This window comes from Pelophylax lessonae, assembly GCF_965119305.1.
Source record: "Pelophylax lessonae genome assembly, chromosome: 4".
Taxonomy (NCBI): Eukaryota; Metazoa; Chordata; class Amphibia; order Anura; family Ranidae; genus Pelophylax; species Pelophylax lessonae.
Window position 1 is genome coordinate 309,484,574 of NC_138771.1, and position 18,851 is coordinate 309,503,424.

General features: G+C 43.5%; 1 protein-coding gene across 1 annotated transcript in view; it reads right to left on the reverse strand.

Annotated features, from left to right (window-relative positions):
- The window catches only part of CLTB (clathrin light chain B), a 61,929-nt gene that overhangs the window by 25,727 nt on the left and 17,351 nt on the right, over positions 1 to 18,851 (reverse strand). Inside the window, exon 2 of the mRNA XM_082255669.1 lies at positions 446 to 495. Within this exon, the coding sequence (XP_082111795.1) occupies positions 446 to 495 (50 nt within the window). The remainder of the gene's footprint in view (positions 1 to 445; positions 496 to 18,851) is intronic.

Consider the following 18,851-nt stretch of genomic DNA (forward strand, 5'->3'; position numbering starts at 1 on the left):
AGCGCTTTACAATGTGAGGGAAGACAATACAGTTACAATACAATTCAATACAGGAGGAATTGGAAGGCACTGCTCGTTAGAGCTTACAATCTAGAATGGAATAAACAAATGATCATCTATTTACATCTGCCTAATTCCTATAGGAAAAAAAATAAATAAAAAAAATGAAAAGCCTTATTGGTAGTCCTAGTTAAATCATCAAGGCCAGGATCCGAACAATTGTCATAATACTTAGTGAAATGAATCACTCCTAACCCTCATAGCCAAAAAAGCTGAATTGGGTTTGGCCTGGACCTTAGCTCATCACTACTATTGAACTGTCTTTGTTATTCTTTATATGGGTTCTACATTATCTCTTGGCAGCTTTAGTTTTTGGGAACACTTCTATAAGAAAGGTACATTCGTAGGTTTGTGTTTTAACCCATGCCCCATATTTTACACTCACCTGATGAAAATCTCCATTCACTGGAGTAGTTACTAGGTCATCATACCCACCTGTAAGAGATAATGGTAGCAATAAATGACCATACGTATTAGAAAAGTACACATAACAAACATCCCAGAATTACAAGTTGTTCTGCCATATACAGTGAAACAATAAAAAATGGAGCTCATTCCTAACATGTTTGTGAATCCCCTTTGCACTATTTTTTTTTTAAATGTACCTAGAATATCCATCTAAAGGAAACCTGCAGTGAAAGAAATACAAAGGTTACAACTGCTAGTTGCCTGGCTATCTCTGACCTCAAAACGCGATGAGTCACTGACCTGGAACAAGCATTCTGCAAGTGAGATCAGGGGGAAGTTAGAACTCCTGAGCTGCAGACTTGTTCTGGTCAATAACATTTTGAAGCCTTTGGAGCAGCATGGCAGTTGGGCAACTGATGGCTCTGAGAAAGAGGGTTCTCCCTGGAAACGCGTTAGCCCTATGGACACCTTCAAGTTTGCCTGTCATTATTAAGCATCACGGTCCCGTGGTCCCTGGACAGCTGAAGGAACTCTCAATCTTTTTCGCTTGCACCTAGCTTACTCTTGTGAGTAGACCGCGTGATGTGTTTTTAAAGTTTGTCAATAAAAATGTTATGGTACTGCACTAGGTCGCCCTTCTCTTGTTTTTTGCTTTCAGTTGGGCAACTAGCATTTTCAAAAGGGGAGTTCAGCATCAGCAGCCTACGTATTTTACCAGTATAGGTTTCATTTAAACGTTACTAAACCCACAACTGTAAATTCAGTCTGAAACTCACTGTGGAACCTAAGATGTTAATCCTGTACACACAGATCCTCCCCATCTTGCATTGTCCCCAAAACATGTCCCAATAAGAAAGAGTTAGTGGAGTCAGCCTGCACATGCTCAGTTTAGTGTGCATTGCTAGAGTTTTTTTTTTTTCTTGGGAAAGTGCACTGTTCAGACAGAGGGTCAAGGGTCCTGAATCCTGATAAGACAGCCAGTACAGTGCAGTATAAAAGCTCCTCCTACAAGCTTTTACCAGGCACTAATAGAAGTCACAAGACTGCTACAGTGGGTACGGAAAGTATTCAGACCCCCTTAAATTTTTCGCTCTTTGTTATATTGCAGCCATTTGCTAAAATAATTTAAGTTCATTCTTCTTCCTCATGAATGTACACATAGCACCCCATACTGACAGAAAAACACAGAAGTGTTGACATTGTTGCAGATTTATTAAAAAAGAAAAACTGAAATATCACATGGTCCTAAGTATTCAGACCCTTTGCTCAGTATTTAGTAGAAGCCCCCTTTTGATCTAATACAGCCAGGAGTCTTTTTGGGAAAGATGCAACAAGTCTTTCACACCTGGATTTGGGGATCCTCTGCCATTCCTCCTTGCAGATCCTCTCCAGTTCTGTCAGGTTGGATGGTAAACGTTGGTGGACAGCCATTTTTAGGTCTCTCCAGAGATGCTCAATTGGGTTTAAGTCAGGGCTCTGGCTGGGCCATTCAAGAACAGTCACGGAGTTGTTGTGAAGCCACTCCTTCGTTATTTTAGCTGTGTGCTTAGGGTCATTGTCTTGTTGGAAGGTAAACCTTCGGCCCAGTCTGAGGTCCAGAGCACTCTGGAGAAGGTTTTTGTCCAGGATATCCCTGTACTTGGCCGCATTCATCTTTCCCTCGATTGCAACCAGTCGTCCTGTCCCTGCAGCTGAAAAACACCCCCACAGCATGATGCTGCCACCACCATGCTTCACTGTTGGGACTGTATTGGACAGGTGATGAGCAGTGCCTGGTTTTCTCCACACATACCGCTTAGAATTAAGGCCAGAAAGTTCTATTTTGGTCTCATCAGACCAGAGAATCTTATTTCTCCCCATCTTGGAGTCCTTCAGGTGTTTTTTAGCAAACTCCATGCGGGCTTTCATGTGTCTTACACTGAGGAGAGGCTTCCGTCGGGCCACTCTGCCATAAAGCCCCGACTGGTGGAGGTTGACTTTCTACAACTTTCTCCCATCTCCTGACTGCATCTCTGGAGCTCAGCCACAGTGATCTTTGGGTTCTTCTTTACCTCTCTCACCAAGGCTCTTCTCCCCCGATAGCTCAGTTTGGCCGGACGGCCAGCTATAGGAAGGGTTCTGGTCGTCCCAAACGTCTTCCATTTGAGGATTATGGAGGCCACTGTGCTCTTAGGAACCTTAAGTGCAGCAGAAATCTTTTTGTAACCTTGGCCAGATCTGTGCCTTGCCACAATTCTGTCTCTGAGCTCTTTTAGGCAGTTCCTTTGACCTCATGATTCTCATTTGCTCTGACATGCATTGTGATCTGGAAGGTCTTATATAGACAGGTGTGTGGCTTTCCTAATCAAGTCCAATCAGTATAATCAAACACAGCTGGACTCAAATGAAGGTGTAGAACCATCTCAAGGATGATCAGAAGAAATGGAAAGCACCTGAGTTAACTATATGAGTGTCACAGCAAAGGGTCTGAATACTTAGGACCATGTGATATTTCAGTTTTTCTTTTTTAATAAATCTGCAACAATGTCAACAATTCTGTGTTTTTCTGTCAGTATGGGGTGCTATGTGTACATTCATGAGGAAGAAGAATGAACTTAAATGATTTTAGCAAATGGCTGCAATATAACAAAGAGTGAAAAATTTAAGGGGGTCTGAATACTTTCCGTACCCACTGTATATACTACTGATGAGACAAGGTATTTAGCAGTTTATATTTACTAACATAATTGCATTTTTATGTTCTGTGTACCGTGGGAAACCAGATATAGTGCATGCAGGGTCCTGGGTTTAGTAATACTTTAAAGGGATTGTAAGGTTTCAAAGTTTTTCACCTTAATGCCTTCTATGCATTAAGGTAAAAAACCTTCTTTGTTGCAGCCTCCCCCCCAGACCTCCCCTTTTTCTTACCTGAGCCCATTAATTTCAGTGCCGTGCACGAGCCCAGCAGCTCCAGCCGCAGGCTCTCATCTCATTGGACAGATTGATAGCAGCAAGAGCCATTGGCTCCCACTGCTGTCAATTAAATCTAGTGACATGGGGGGCAGAGTCCCGCTGTCTGTGTTGGATGCAGCAGCAGGACTAGGTAACGCGCCCACACGAGTGCCCCCGGGGAAGGCGGCTTTCACTTTGTGCAGAGCTCAAAAAATAAAAACTGCACTGGTGATTAAATACCACCAAAAGAAAACTCTATTTGTGGGAAAAAAAAGGGACAGAAATGTTATTTGAGCACAGGGTTGCACAACAGCGCAACTGTCAATAAACTAACGGTGCCGCATCACAAAAAATGGCCTGGTAACGATGGGGGTAAACCTTCCGGAGGTGAAGTGGTTAAAACACAGAATTACCATTATCTTTATTTTATGTCACTTTTTAAATTCTTTGAGACATATAACATCACCAAGAATACAGGTATCTGTTCTGAAAACTGGGAGCATTTGCAATGCCTATTCAAATTCCGTACGGTCTGTGTTCCAACTTGTTAATGTAAATTGCCACCCACTTCCTGAATTTAATGCAAAGTGAGCTGCTACGTACAAAGAGACACTAATGTGCTACAACAATACAGTGTACAGTTTATCTTTGTTTCCTTGTTGGCTATGTGTGCCTCAATCCCGGATGGCTTTGTTTGCAGGATGTATGGAAAAACTACCCATGCAAAACATCCAACACAGTTCAGAGTTGGTCAGCCCCTGCTGTCACTCCTTCAGCCTCTGGGGTGGGGGATGCAGGAGAGCACTCCTCCCCATTGCAGATACAAATAAGGCTCCTTTCACACTTGTGCAACTTGTCATATTACTTTAGACATCAGAGCTGCACGACATGTCGTTCCCCATGTTTTCCAATGATAACCATTCATATAAGCGCAACTTAAAGCGGAGTTCCGGCCACAAAATCGATTTTGGGCCATCCGCTTGCTCTTGGTCACCTGAAAAAGAAATGGATAATTAGGATTTTTTTTTTGTTTACTTACCTTGTTATTGAAGAAAAATATACTCACCTTTCTACCACTTCCTCCCTCTGCGGCCGCCATCTCTTTCCGGCTTGCAATGACTCCTGGGAGCTGAACTTCATCGCTCCCAGGAATCAATGCGCCTGCACCGGCCCCGCTCGTCACTTCCGGTGCGGCGCCTCATTCCCTGCTAAACAGCTTCTGGGCATGCCCAGAAGCTGTGGAGGGATGACGCGCCCGCACCGGAAGTGACGAGGGGGGCTGGTGCAAGCGCATTCTGGGAGAAGAGGACACGGAAGAGAACGCAGAAGAGGACGCGCTGGCTTCAGCTGCCCACATCCAAGATGGCAGCGCTGGAGAAGAAATTTTCAAGGTAAGTATTTCTTCTTTCAGGTAAGTGCGACCGGGGACAGTACAGAGGCTATCCATTGTGGAATGTACTAGCCCTGACTGTCCCGGGGTACTTTTATTGAAAAAAAAATTTTGTGTCCGGAACTCCACTTTAAAGTTGCAGCAACTTCAAGGTAGTTCATGCACTACTTTGGTCCGACTTTCATGCAACTTGAGGGCCATAGACTTCAATGTTAACCCTCAGAAGTTGCATGAAACTCATACCTGAATGTTATCCAATGCAACTTGTGTGCAACAGTTGTCCATTAAGGCCCCTTTCACACTTATGTGACGCGATTTTACCGCGATTTTGCCGCGAATCGCGGCGCGATTTTGAGCAATGGCTCAGGGCTATATACCTCAAAACGCATTAAAATCGTGCCAACGTAGTGCAGGAACTACTTTGAAGTCGGTGCGACTTCAAAACGCACCGATATGAATGGGGCTCATTGAAAATAATGTAAAACGACTTGTCATGCGATTTTGCGGTCCAAAATCACGGGACAAGTTGCACTAGTGTGAAAGGGGCCTAAAACTGATCAAAGCCAAAGTCGTATCCAAGTTGCATCCATCCAAAGTTGCGTCAAAGTTGCATCAAAGATGAACTCCAAAGTCGGCACATCTTTGGAATCGTACAAGTGTGAAAGAGGCCTAAGGCCCTTTTCACACTCGTGCGACCTAAAAGTCACGCAATTTTGCCGCATTTTTTTGCCGTGATTTTGACTGGACTTGAAGCAATACCTATGTCTATGGACCTCAAAACTCCTCAAAGTTGGACCAAATTAGTGTAGGGACTACTTTGAAGTCGTTGCAACTTGAAGTCGCAGAGATATAAACACTACTCATTGGAAATCATAGAGTACGACTTGTCATGCTACTTTGCAGTCCCAGATCGCAGGACAAGTCATACAAGTGTGAAAGGGGCCTAAAGAAGATTCACTGCAAATGCTAAAGCCTAGTACACACGGGCCAAATGTCGAATGGCATCGGCCTGTTCAATAGAAACCAGCGGACGTTCAGCCCATGTGTATGGCAGCCGGTCCGACAGAAGTCCAACCAACTTCTGTTTAAGGGTCTGCCGACCGGCTCCCGATCAGCCTGAGAGCGCTAACCAGTGTTCTGGCTGGGGGGCGTCCCACAGTCAGAACACAATAGCACAGCAGGGGAGATCGCAGTACTAACATCAGATTGTTAGTTCAGCTGTTCCGACCTAAGCTGTCAGGTTTTTTTCGTTCAGCGAAAAAAAAAAAAAAAAAAGTGTTGTACGAGGCTTTAGTAATGGCTGGACTTTTGTTGCGACAATAAGAAAAAATGTGATATGCACTGGTTTCTGATAAATATGGGGCAATAGGTAACATAGGGATACTGGTGTAGGAAATAAAATGAAAGTGGTGTCACCAATGGCAATTACCAGGCTTACCAATCTTTTTAAGAACTGGCTAACTGCAATATTATAAATCCTTGATTTTTGAATTAATACCACTCTAAGCCCCCGTTCACACTGGGGCGACCTGTGAGGCGACCTGGTCGCCTCACAGGTCGCCGCAGGTCGCCTCCCATAGGGAAGCTGCGGACCCGTTCTGATAGGAGCGACACAAGTCGCTCCGACTCAGAAAAAGGGTCCGGAGCTTCTTTGGGGCGACCAGGAGGCGACCGCCATAGACTTCAATGTTACGAAGTCCGTGGCGGCCGCTCCGAGGTAGCGGCGCGCTGCTCGCACCGCGACCTCGGAGGTCGCGGTGCGAAGTAGCGTCGCCCCAGTGTGAATGGGGGCTTAATGGAAAAGTGAGACATTTACAAACAATTCTCTATTGTTTTTATTGTGAACTGAACATTCAGGTACAGTAGGAGAACAATAAATTTAGTTATGTATTCTAACCACTTAAGGACCAGGCCTATTTCTGTCACTTGTTGTTTACAAGTTAAAATCACTATTTTTTGCTAGAAAATTACTTAGAGCCCCCAAACATATGTTTTTTTCAGCAGAGACCCTAGAGAATAAAAGTGTCTTACAAACACAATTTTTTTTTAGAAAAAACAGACTTTTTTGAATAAAAAAATAAGAAAACAGTAAAGTTAGCCCAATTTTTTTATAAAGTGAAAGATAATGTTACGTCCAGTAAATTGATACCTGACATGTCATGCTTCAAAATTGCGCATGCTCGTGGAATGACGACAAACACTGGTACTTAAAAATCTTCATAGACGACACTTTGAAAATTTCTATAGGTTACCAGTTTAGAGTTACAGAGGAGGTCTAGGGCTAAAATTATTGCTCTATCACTAAAAATCACGGTGGTACCTCACATGTGTGGTTTGAACATTGTTTACATATGTGGGTGTGTGGGCGCGACTTGAGTATGTGTTTGCTTCTGCATGCAAGCTCTAAGGAACGGGGCGCTTTAAATTTTTTTTTTTTATTATTTATTTTACCTTTTATTTTTTATTTTTACACTGTCCCTTAAAAAAAACACATTTTTTGATCACTTTTATCCCTATTATAAGTAAACATCCCTCGTAATAGAAATAAGCAGGACAGGTCCTCTTTAACGTGAGATTTGGGGTCAAAAAACCTTAGATCTCACATCTACCCTTAAAAGCAAAAAAAAAAAAAGTATTTTTTTTTCAGCAAAAAAAAAAAAAGGGGCCCTTTAAGGCCATTGTGAGGAAGTGACATATGATGTCGCTCCGGTCCTCCAAGGCCATAGAGTCGAGTGGGGGTCATCTTGCCCCCACTCGACTTCCTGCCTGGGTCATGGACTGATCGGATTGTTTTCCCCGCTACTTACAGCTCCAGGAAGCGGGGAAAACGACCAGAAAGCGGTGGGAGGGGGGTATCTCCCCCACCACCCATAAAAGTGATCCTGCGGTGAATACGCCACTGGGACCACTTTTATGTGAAAGAGGACTGCCAGCCCTGTAAGAAAATATGCTGTTATAGCAGCTATCTGCTGGCATAATGCCAGTATTTAACATCAAACTACCGTTGCGGCGGACGGTCCGGAAGTGGTTAAAAGAGCAAGAACATATTCATTTAAATTCCTTAAAGCGAAACTAAACCCTCCTATCAATTTCAGCCAGGGAAGCTGCTATCTTGGCCTCTTCGATTTTCAATTGCCATGATGCTGTATATGTGATCAGTTATGACACCAGCCTCTTGATGGTTTGACAGTTTGGTTAAGAGCACATCCAATGTGACAGTTAAATTCCCGCACGTGCCAGGGATGTAACTGTTTTCTGAAACTGGTAAATCGGTGGGATTAGTTATGCTTTAATAAGCCCTTTTATCATTATCTTGTAATCCTCTTTGCAGCAGTATTCAGACTTGGAGATGAAGGGGCAGCACTCTGAGCCAACCAGGCTCTGCCTAAATGCACATGTGCTGACAAGAAACATGCTGATAGAAGGCTAATTTCAGAGGAGCAACTCTGCTACCACTGGCTAATTAGCAGCTATAGAGTGCCATCCACTTACCTCTATGGCAGTGGTCTCCACACTGCAGCCCTTAGCTCGCCTTTATCCAGCCCTTGGATTACTTTTTCACCCACTGATGCAAGACACTATTCCTTTCACTGACACCAACAGTGGGGCATAATTCCTGGTGGTGACATCAACAACAGGGCACTATTTCTCTCATTGACAAGAACGATGGGACACTATTCTTCAAACTGACACCAACGATGGGGATCTATTCCGCCCACTGACATCAACAATGAGGTACTATTTCTCCCACTGACACCAATAATGGGGCACTATTCCTTCCATTGATACCAATGATGGTTCATTTGTCCTCCCACTGACACCAATGATGGGACACTATTCCTACCACTAAATCTAAGGATCAGGAAAAATTCCTACCACTAACACAAACGACGGGGTGCTATTCCTCCCCCTAAACCAAAGATGTATTGTTTACTCCAGGGCTTTTTTCCTCAAAGAATAGGTGCAGGACTGAGTCACTCCTTACTCCCCTACCCACCACCGAAGACAGTTCCTTAGTTTCTACCCCTTGCCCAGCTCCCAGTACTGCCCTTTATAGAGAATACAGAACCAATTATAACTTTTTCGTGGCAAGTAATTTGTATGGAATTTGTAAATGATAACAAGAAAAGCAGTAAAATAGATCCCCTACAACCAGCAACAATAATAGACCCTCCATCAACAACAAGAGATTCCGCCCCTCCAAAAAAATCTCCCAGAACAAAAATAGACCCCCAGCAGCAACAACAAATCTCCCCACAGCCAGCATCAACAGGCCACTTCCCCAACAGTAGATCTCTCCCAGAAACAACTGACCCCCAGAGAAACATAAGACCCACCCCCACAACAACAGATCCTCCACCAATAACAACAGACTTCCAAAGCAACAACAGACCCCCCTCCTGCAAAAACAGATCCCCGACAGCTACAATAGATCCCCCAGCATCAGTAGACCCTTCAGCACAGTCCAGCATCCCTTGCATACATTCAGTACTGGAGGTGCTGGAACTGCGTTCCCCCGCGTTCCTGCAGAAAAAAGCCTTGGTTTACTTCCACTGACACCAGGAAAATGTCTACACCCAATTTGCTACTACCCAGTCTGTTCCCCATAAAATCTGAAGGACAGTGAACTGGCCCTTTGTTTAGAAAGTTTGGAGACCCCTGCTCTATGGAATCGCTCTCTTGATGGCCCTGAATACTGCTGAATCTCTATCGCTAGCGATAAGAGGGATATCTAGCTGCCCCAGCTAGTGCAGGGTGCGATTCCATAGGGTCAGACAGGCAGCGTCCTGTCGCTGGTGGTTTATCGCTTGCAGCAGAATTATCACTCTGACATTGGCCGAACAGCAGTAGAACGGTGACTTCATTTCCTCACATTTAAGGCCTAATACTTTTGGGGATATGTTCAACCTTCCATTCTAAAAGAAGATGGTCATTCGGTGTACAGTTATCTCACTATTATACTCTATGTATTTCAAATAATGTAAAAACACAATCTGAATTCAAAAAGTCGCTACATACGGAATGTGTTTCTTTTACAGAATTCCTTCTGACAAAAGGCATGTTAAATCCACCCCACCAAATGCCGAACAACAAACGCAGCCAAGCAAGAGGCACACTGAGCACAGAACTGAACACTGCATTGTGTAGGGTGCAAAAGTGCTGATGTGTTTATACAACACTACCACGAGCTGCTCAATTGTACGCACATCCTCCAGTGTACGTAGTCTTGTTCATATAAGAGAATGTCTATTATTTCAGTCGTCTCGCGGAATGACTTGTTGAAAAACAAAACCTCATTGTTACAGAACAATACCCATCAGTGTGCATGTTGGGTATTCTTTTGTTTTGAGACAACCCCCACCACTGATTCCGTTTCGATCCACTGAACCCCTCCCCTGATGCTGTTTAGATCTATTAAAGCCCCACCTTCGGCTCTGCTTAGATCCATTAAACCCCCAACTTTAAAGTGGAGTTTCACCCTAAAATTATACTTCCCTCCATCTTCTCGCTCCGGGTCACCTAAAAAACAAATGGATAATCGCAATTTTTTTTTTTTTTCCTTACCTCGTTTAGAAGAAAATATACTTACCTTACTTCCTTCTTCCTCCCCTCGGCGGCCGCGGCGAGTCGTCACTTCCTGGCATGCAATGATTCCTGGGAGCTGAACGTCATCGCTCCCAGGAATCAATGCGCCTGCACCAGCCCCGACGTCAGTTCCGGTGCAGGCGTCGTCATACCTTGCAAAACAGCTTCTGGGCATGCCCAGAAGCTGTGCAGGGATGACGCTGTGGCACCGGAAGTGACGGCGGGGCCGGTGCAGTGCATCGTGGGACCGAAGAAGAGGGAAGAGGACACAGAAGAGTATCGCGCTGGCTTCAAGCTGCCCACACCTGAGATGGCAGCACTGGACAATACGTTTTCAAGGTAAGTATTTCTTCTAAAAGGTAAGTGCAACCCGGGACAGATCGGAGGCTAGCCATTGTGGAATGCACTAGCCCTGACTGTCCCGGTGGTATTTTTATTAAAAAAAACGTTCACTAGGTGGAACTCCGCTTTAACTCTATTAAGATCCACTGAACCCCAACCTCTGACTTTTTTTTAGATCCAATGAACCCCAACCTCCGACTGTTTGGATCCACTGAACCCACACCTCTAACTCTGTTTACATGTAATGGATCCCCATTTTTGACTTGGTTTAGATTCACTGAACCCCCACCTCGGACTGTCTTGATTCATTGAACCCTCATCTCGGAATTCTGTTTAGATCCACTGAACCCCCACCTAGGATTCTGTTAAGATCCACTGAACCCCCACCTCCAACTCTGTTTAGATCCATTGTACCACCACCTTCAGCTCTGTTTAGATCAATTGAACTACCACCTTTAGGTCTGTTTAGATCTATTGAACCCTCGCGTCCAAATATGTTTACTGTAGTTCCAGTGAACCCCCACCTCTGACTCTATTTAGATCCTTGGAACCCCCACCTGCAACTTTGTTTACTGTAGTTCCAGTGAACAACTACCTCTGACTCTATTTAAATCCATTAAACCCCCACCTCCAAATATGTTTAAATCCTTTGAACCCCACCTCCGACTCTGAAATAATAAAACATGGGAAACTAGATGAAAGCAAAACCTTTTTTCCTACTGTATTATGTTTTAATAAACACATGGTGACATACAGTATTGGCTTCTATTCTGGGCTTGGGGAGCCACAGTTGACATGTACAGGCCACCTAAAAATGAATGTCTATGCGCAGCTGTACTTGGGTAAATGCTGATGCTTTCTTGCATGGATGTTTATGTGTGCATGTGTTATACGTGCATGCGCGTTTAAATGCAAAAAAGCATCAGCATTTAGCCGAGTACGGCCGCGTACAGCTATTCACTTCTATGGCCATCTGTGGGTCCTCGGTATCGAAAACATGGGTATTTTCACACTAGAGCATATCTGCACCTCAAACCTGATTTCATATGAATAAGGCAGTTTATAAGCATTAGGAAATCAAAAATTATTCTTCATAAAAATGTTCCTGTTGCTTTCTTTGAATAAACAAGTGCGGCTCTAGAGTCCCCATGGCTGCCTAGATCAGAACCAGGGGCAATGCGGGTGTTTCATGACATTAGACATGTTAAACATTAGACATTATTGTTTTCAACCAGACAGACCCTTTCTGGTAAGCTTTCAGGCTGATAAGAGGATCAGCAAGGCACAACATATGATTAAAATGCATAAGCAGAGGTTACCTTCAGAGAAAATGCCACAACGATAAGCAGGTCCAGATATCGTACATACAGTATATAAACTGATATAGTGATAACTGATATCGTAACTGTGGTTAAGGGCTTGCTGGCCCACTTTTACATTTCAATATTTTTGTTATTAAAGTAACAAGATATTGTCATACAAGGCACAGTATTTGAACAGTGCAAATAAATGTTCAACTTATCACAAATATAAAAATGCCTTTCCCTCAAAATGCCCATAATTATGAGAAATCTTAATAGCAAACAGAGAGATCTCAACATTAAATTCTCTTGGCGGGAGTCTGGCAGGAATAACGATACAAAATATACTGAACAAATTTATAAACGCAATACTTGTGTTTGCCCCCATTTTTCATGAGCTGAACTCAAAGATCTAAGAAAAACGGGATTCATCCGTGAAGAGAACACCTCAGAGTGCCAGACGTCATTGAAAGTGAGCATTAGCCCACTCAGGTCCATTCCGAAGACGAACTGCAGTCAGGACGATACCCTGATGAGGATGACGAGCATGCAGATGAACTTCCCTGAGACGGTTTCTGACAGTTTGTACAGAAATTCTTTTGTTATACCAACCGATTGTTGCAGTAGCTGTCCGGGTGGCTGGTTTCAGAAGATCTTGGAGGTGAAGATGCTAGATGTGGAGGTCCTGGGCTGGTGTGGTTACACGTGGTCTGCGGTTGTGAGGCCGGTTGGATGTACTGCCAAATTCTCTGAAACACCTTTGGAGACGGCTTATGGTAGAGAAATGAACATTCAATTCACGGGCAACAGCTCTGGTGGACATTCCTGCAGTCAGCATGCCAATTGCACTCTCCCTCAAAACTTGTGACAACTGTTTCACTGTGCTGTGTAATAAAACTGCACATTTTAGAGTGGCCTTTTATTGTGGCCAGCCTAAGGCACACCTGTGCAATAATCATGCTGTCTAATCAGCATCTTGATATGCCACACCTGTGAGGTGGATGGATTATCTTGGCAAAGGAGAAGTGCTCACTAACACAGATTTAGACAGATTGGTGAACAATATTTGAGAGAAATAGGCCTTTTGTGTACATAGAAAAAGTCTTAGATCTTTGAGTTCAGCTCATGAAAAATGGGGGCAAAAGTGTTGCGTTTATAATTTTGTTCAGTGTAGAAAGATGCAAATCACTAACAAAAGGGCCGAGGAATATACATCTGATCCACCAGGGACCAACTGTGTGGTGTTCCATTGAGCCAATTGGACCGGCAGTACAGGGAATGGCTATGTCATAGTGAAAAGGGACAGGGGGCGAGGTGCTGGCCCACAATTGTTAAACAAAGTCTCTTATGTTAGTATTTTCCCACACAGGGGTTTCAGCTTGACAAAGCGTTATAAGCAAAAACAGGTAATGAAAAAAATACCAAGCCACCTGGCTTACTCTTTAGCAGCACCGCTGCTCTTGTCAGGATCCTTCAGACCCATCTCTCTGGCTCACTCAGCCTTTAGTTACAGTACCTAGGTGCATGGACCCACTCCTGACCTCTAGATAGGTTACCTCCTGGCACCTTGGGCTCTCTTAGGCTGGCCATACATGATACAATTTTCTGTCCAATTTTCTTGATATTTACCTTCAAGTATGTAGTATGAAGGCCTGCCTAATTAGATACAAGTGAATGTGTTGTTTACCTTTGACCTCACATTATGTGGTTTGTGGTAGATCTAACAGAAAATTGTACAACAAAAGTTGAACATGTATGGCCAGCCTAACTCCCCTTAGATGTACAGACTCTCAGCCTCAGCTCTCCTAGTCTGTCAAACTCGCTTAGCTGTCCCGACTATCTGAGTCTTGAGGATGAGGAATCTCTTCAACGTGGAGTGCCATCTCTTGAGCGTATCACCTCTCCTAATGGGAGCACATGGCTCTCTCCTGTTGGGAGCTCTGAGCTTTGGCTAAGGCCCAGGGGTCTCCAAACTATGGCCCTCCAGTTGTTCAGGAACTACAATTCCCATCATGCCTAGTCATGTCGGAGTTTTACAATGCCTCATGGGACGTGTAGTTCCGCAACAGCTGGAGGGCCATAGTTTGGGGATCCCTGGGCTAGGCCTCGCTTATAACAAGCATGCACACCACTCACACAACCTGCAGGTCTCTAGTAAGACCTGGACACAGGATTAAAGGCTTCATCCCACCCAAGACACTTTGAAGTCTGCAAGCTCCAGACCCTGATCTGAGATTACCAGACCCAGAGAACACTGACAAGCCAATCGTCCCTACTCTGAAACAATACTCTGGAGCTTCTCAATCTGCATTAGCGCAAATCGTGTGTGTCTCTTCTGTCTATCCTCATACATGGGCAAAGCCTAGCACTGCCACTATACAGTATATACACACTATATATATATATATATATATATATATATATATATATATATATATATATATATATATATATATATATATATGTAATGATAGCATCTCTGTTTTCTCCATGTAATCTCATAATCTGATTGATTGAAATATGATTGCACTTGTGAATAACGATTCATGTGCTGTCCATCAATGCAAATTGACCAATCATTTTCCGTTCTGGCTGATCATCTCGATTGTTTTAATCCAACCAAAACTGAGTCTAAATTAAATCGGAAGGGAAGGTATGTTCTATTTTATTATTTGTGGTTTAAATTGTTCTGATTCAATCAGATGAAGTGTGTGTGGCCACTTTTATGGAGGGTTATTACCCCTGTCAGGTTATTTTTGTCATATGTGTCCCACTGGGGAGATTTCCAATCCCTTACTCTCTCATAACCCCCCCCCCCCCCCTCTATTCGGTTTCTGGTGAAAAAAATGTAGGATTTTCTTTCATTTTTAATATCATAATTACAGTCGGTTCACACTGATCCGACTCAAAGTCGCCCCGACTTCGGGCGACTAATGAAGTCGCCCGTGCATCGCGACTTCGGCGCGGCTTGCAACATCTTCACATAATGGAAGTCAATGCAAGACGCTCCGACTTTGCAAAAAAAAGGGGCAGGAACCTTTTTCTAAGTCGGAGCGACTTGAGTCGCTCTGATTAGAACGGTTTCATTGCACAGCATGGACCGCTACTTGTCAGGCGACCAAGTCGCCTGACAAGTTGGATCAGTGTGAACCGGCACTTTTGGTCACCAGGACAAATAGAGAGGGGATGCAGACTGCAAATAAACTATGACAGGGGTTCTAATTCCTCTGCACTCTATCCAAAAACATAAACATTGGCTGCAATTGCACTTTAACATTGGAATAGTTGAATTCTTGCATAAGCCTAATTGTGACTGGTTCTCTAAATTGTCATAACTGCAACACTCATCTCTGTGGATGCAGGTGGCTGGATTTTGTTTGAAAGAAATTGGCTAATCAAGGTGTGTATATTATCCCACCCCATACACGGCCTCCTCCCTTCATTATAAATACAAACAAGTTTTATGGCATTCCAGTTTCTACCCCTCCCTGCTCAGCTCTGCTACAACCTGCTGCTTTGTATTGTCCAAGCTTTGTTCAGCTATTGTACGGTCAGTACCCACAGGCATCAGATCATGGGTACCCTAAACCCACAGATCCCTCTGGCTGATGGATGCCAAGGAAAGTCTACTGTTTCTTTTACAAAGAGTTTTATGTTTTTTTTTAGTTTTTACAATAAAGAGAAAAAAAAATGTAAGCACTTCCGTCTAGCAGGACTAGGGTCGTCGGTTCGAATCCTAACCACGGCACTACCTGCCTGGAGTTTGCATGTACTCCCTGTGCCTGCGTGGGTTTCCTCCGGGTACTCCAATTTCCTCCCACACTCCAAAGACATACTGGTAGGTTAACTGGGTCTAAATTGGCCCTAGTGTATGAATGTGAGTTAAGGACACCTCAGATTGTAAGCTTCTTAAGGGTAGGCAGTGATCTGACTGTACAATATATATGTAAAGTGCTGCGTAAATTGACAGCACTATAAAAGTACCTGTTATAATAAAGGAGCCGAGAAACAGTGCAAACAGTGTGGCAAAGAAAGGCACATGCCATCAGGGACAGTGTCACAGCTGCATTTAGCAGCTCTAAATAATAAAAAGAAAAGGCCTATAGAAAACATTTACATTGGGGTGGAATGAAAGGCAAATAGACTGTGCACTTTTCAAATGCAGTTACACTCTGCAAGTGCAGTTGCTCCAGAACTTAGTAAATGAGGGGAAGCTTCACTTTTCCAAGAACACCCAATCATATGCTAAGGAGAATAATAAAACTGAATTTTTGCTTGCACATGATTGGATGAGACCAGCAGAGCTCCCCCTCATTTACTAAGCTCTGGAGCAACTGCCCTTGCAGAATGCAGTCTATTTTTGCCTTTAGTAAATCAACCTCATTGTGTTCACATGAAAGTCAGCTATTCAGATGTTGTACCCAAACACCAACTGAAAGTAAAACAATGCCTGACAAAGGAGCCAGGAAGTGAAATATGAGTTCTAGTGTAAAGTAAAGAATACATTTTCAGTCTGGCTGTGGCCTGAATGGCGAGACTGTAAATAAGCGTGTAATACTTTTAATATTTTCTGTAAGTCACTTTTATTAGTCAGTATTTCCTGGAGGCCAATATCCCACAGTCAGGGAAGAAACTAAAGCTAAAATGAGGCTAGAATTTCCAACAGGACCATCCCCAAGAACACACCTCAAAATCAAAAAATAAAAGTCTAGTTTTTTTTATTTATTTTTTTAAACAAGGGTCCTTTCACACGAGCGATTTGATCAGATCCGCCTTTTAGTTTTTCAGGCGGACCTGATCGGATCCCCCATGCATCAGCGGAGACATGTCCACTGACACCCGCTGCTATCCGCTTCCGTGAAATCCGGACGGATGGAAACCCTATTTTCCATCTGTCCAGGGGATCGGATGAGAGCGGACAGGCAGGCCGCTCTCATCCAATTCCCCCATAGAGATGCATGGGGCTCTGAAATCTCCCTCTGCTCACACAGAGCGCAGAGGGTGCTGTCACCTGCCTGCTCAGTGGGAATCGGCGGATCGATCCCCCCCCCCCCCCGCTGAGCAGCACGAATCCGCCTACGGAGGCGGACCATGTGAAAGAAGCCTAACAAACATGTTATACTTACCTCCTCTGTGCAGTTGGTTTTGCACTGGGCAGCCCCGATCCTCCTCTTCTCGGGTCCCCTGTTCCTGCTCCTGGCCCCTCCCTCCTGTCGAGTGCCCCCACAGCAAGTAGCTTGCTATGGGGGCACCCGAGCTGAGCTGCAGCTCCGTCTGTCCATTCAGACACTGAGCTGCTGTTTGGCCCCGCCCCCTCTCTCCTGATTGGTCTACTGACTTTGGTTGACAGCTGCAGGAGCCAAAGGCGCCGCGGCTGTATCTCAGCCAATCAGGAGGGAGAGTCTCAGGACAGCTGAGGGACTAGTGGACGTCGCTGGACAGAGAGGAGGCTCGGGTAAGTATTAGGGGTGCTGGGGGGGGCTGCTACACACAGAGGGCTTTTTATCCTAATGCATAGAATGCATTAAGATAAAAAAACCTTCCTGATGTTACAACTCCTTTAAGACCTAATCACATCTATGTATTGTGGTATTGTAAAGTAAAATGCACATTTCACCACCATCAATTCGCTATAATGTATGAACCACCCACTAATGATTAGAAAAACAAACAAATGTTCTTACAAATAAAATTGTCAATCAAGATTTTAATCGTTTATACCGAGCTTTTTTTTTTTGCATGCTAGACGCTATAGTGAAAATGAAGAGGTTGCTAAAGTTACAAAAATTCTTGTACGACAGAATAAAAATTCAGAAGTGATGTAATGTATTGTATTGTATTTTCAGACGAAAACTTTACTGATTAACCACTTGACATCTGGAAGATTAGCCCCCCCCCCCCCCCTTTCATGACCAGGTCATTTTTTTGCTAAACAGCACTGTGTTACTTTAACTGACAATTGTGCGGCAACACTGTACCCAAATAACATCGATGTTCTTTTTTCCCCATAAAGAGAGCTTTCTTTTGGTGGTAATTGATCACCACTGCGTTTTTTTTTTTTTTGCACTTTAAACAAAAAAAATAAAAAAAATAATAATTTTGAAGAAGGCATTCATATGTTTTAATTTCTGCTATAAAAAATATCCAATAACAAAATTTAAAAAATGTAATTTCTTCATCAATTTAGCCCAATAGGTATTCTGCTACATATTTTTGTTAAAAAAAAAAAACCTAATAAGCGTAAATTCATTGGTTTGCGCACAAGTTATAGTGTCTACAAACGTTGCGATATATACTGGAATTTTTATTTATTTATTTTTTTTTTTTACTAGTAATGGCGGCAATCAGCAACTTATAGCAGGACTGCAATATTTTGGTGGACATTCAGGCACTTTTGACATGTTTTGGAAACTAGTGACAGTAAGTTTACGTTTTCACTATTTCGACCCCAAACTCATGTGATTTAAAGTTCGACTTTGAGTGCAGCTTTGATTCAAGTCGCATTAAAAAGTCACTTTAAAGTAGAGCAGGCACCTTTTCAAAGTCGCTGATTTTCAAAGTCACATAGATTTGAACAGGTGCCATTGAAATCAATGGGCTGTGATTTGTCATGCAACTTTATGTGTCTAAAGTCCCACTAGTGGAAACATAGACTAATACAGTGATCAGTGCGAAAAATATGCACTCTCACTGTACTAATAACACTGGCTGGGAAGGAGTTAAACATCTAAGGAAATCAAAGGGTCAAATGTGTGCCTAACCAATGTTTTGGTGTACTGCGAGGGGTGCTTTTACTAGGGAAAGTAATCGATTTTTTCCCCTGCTTTGCAGGG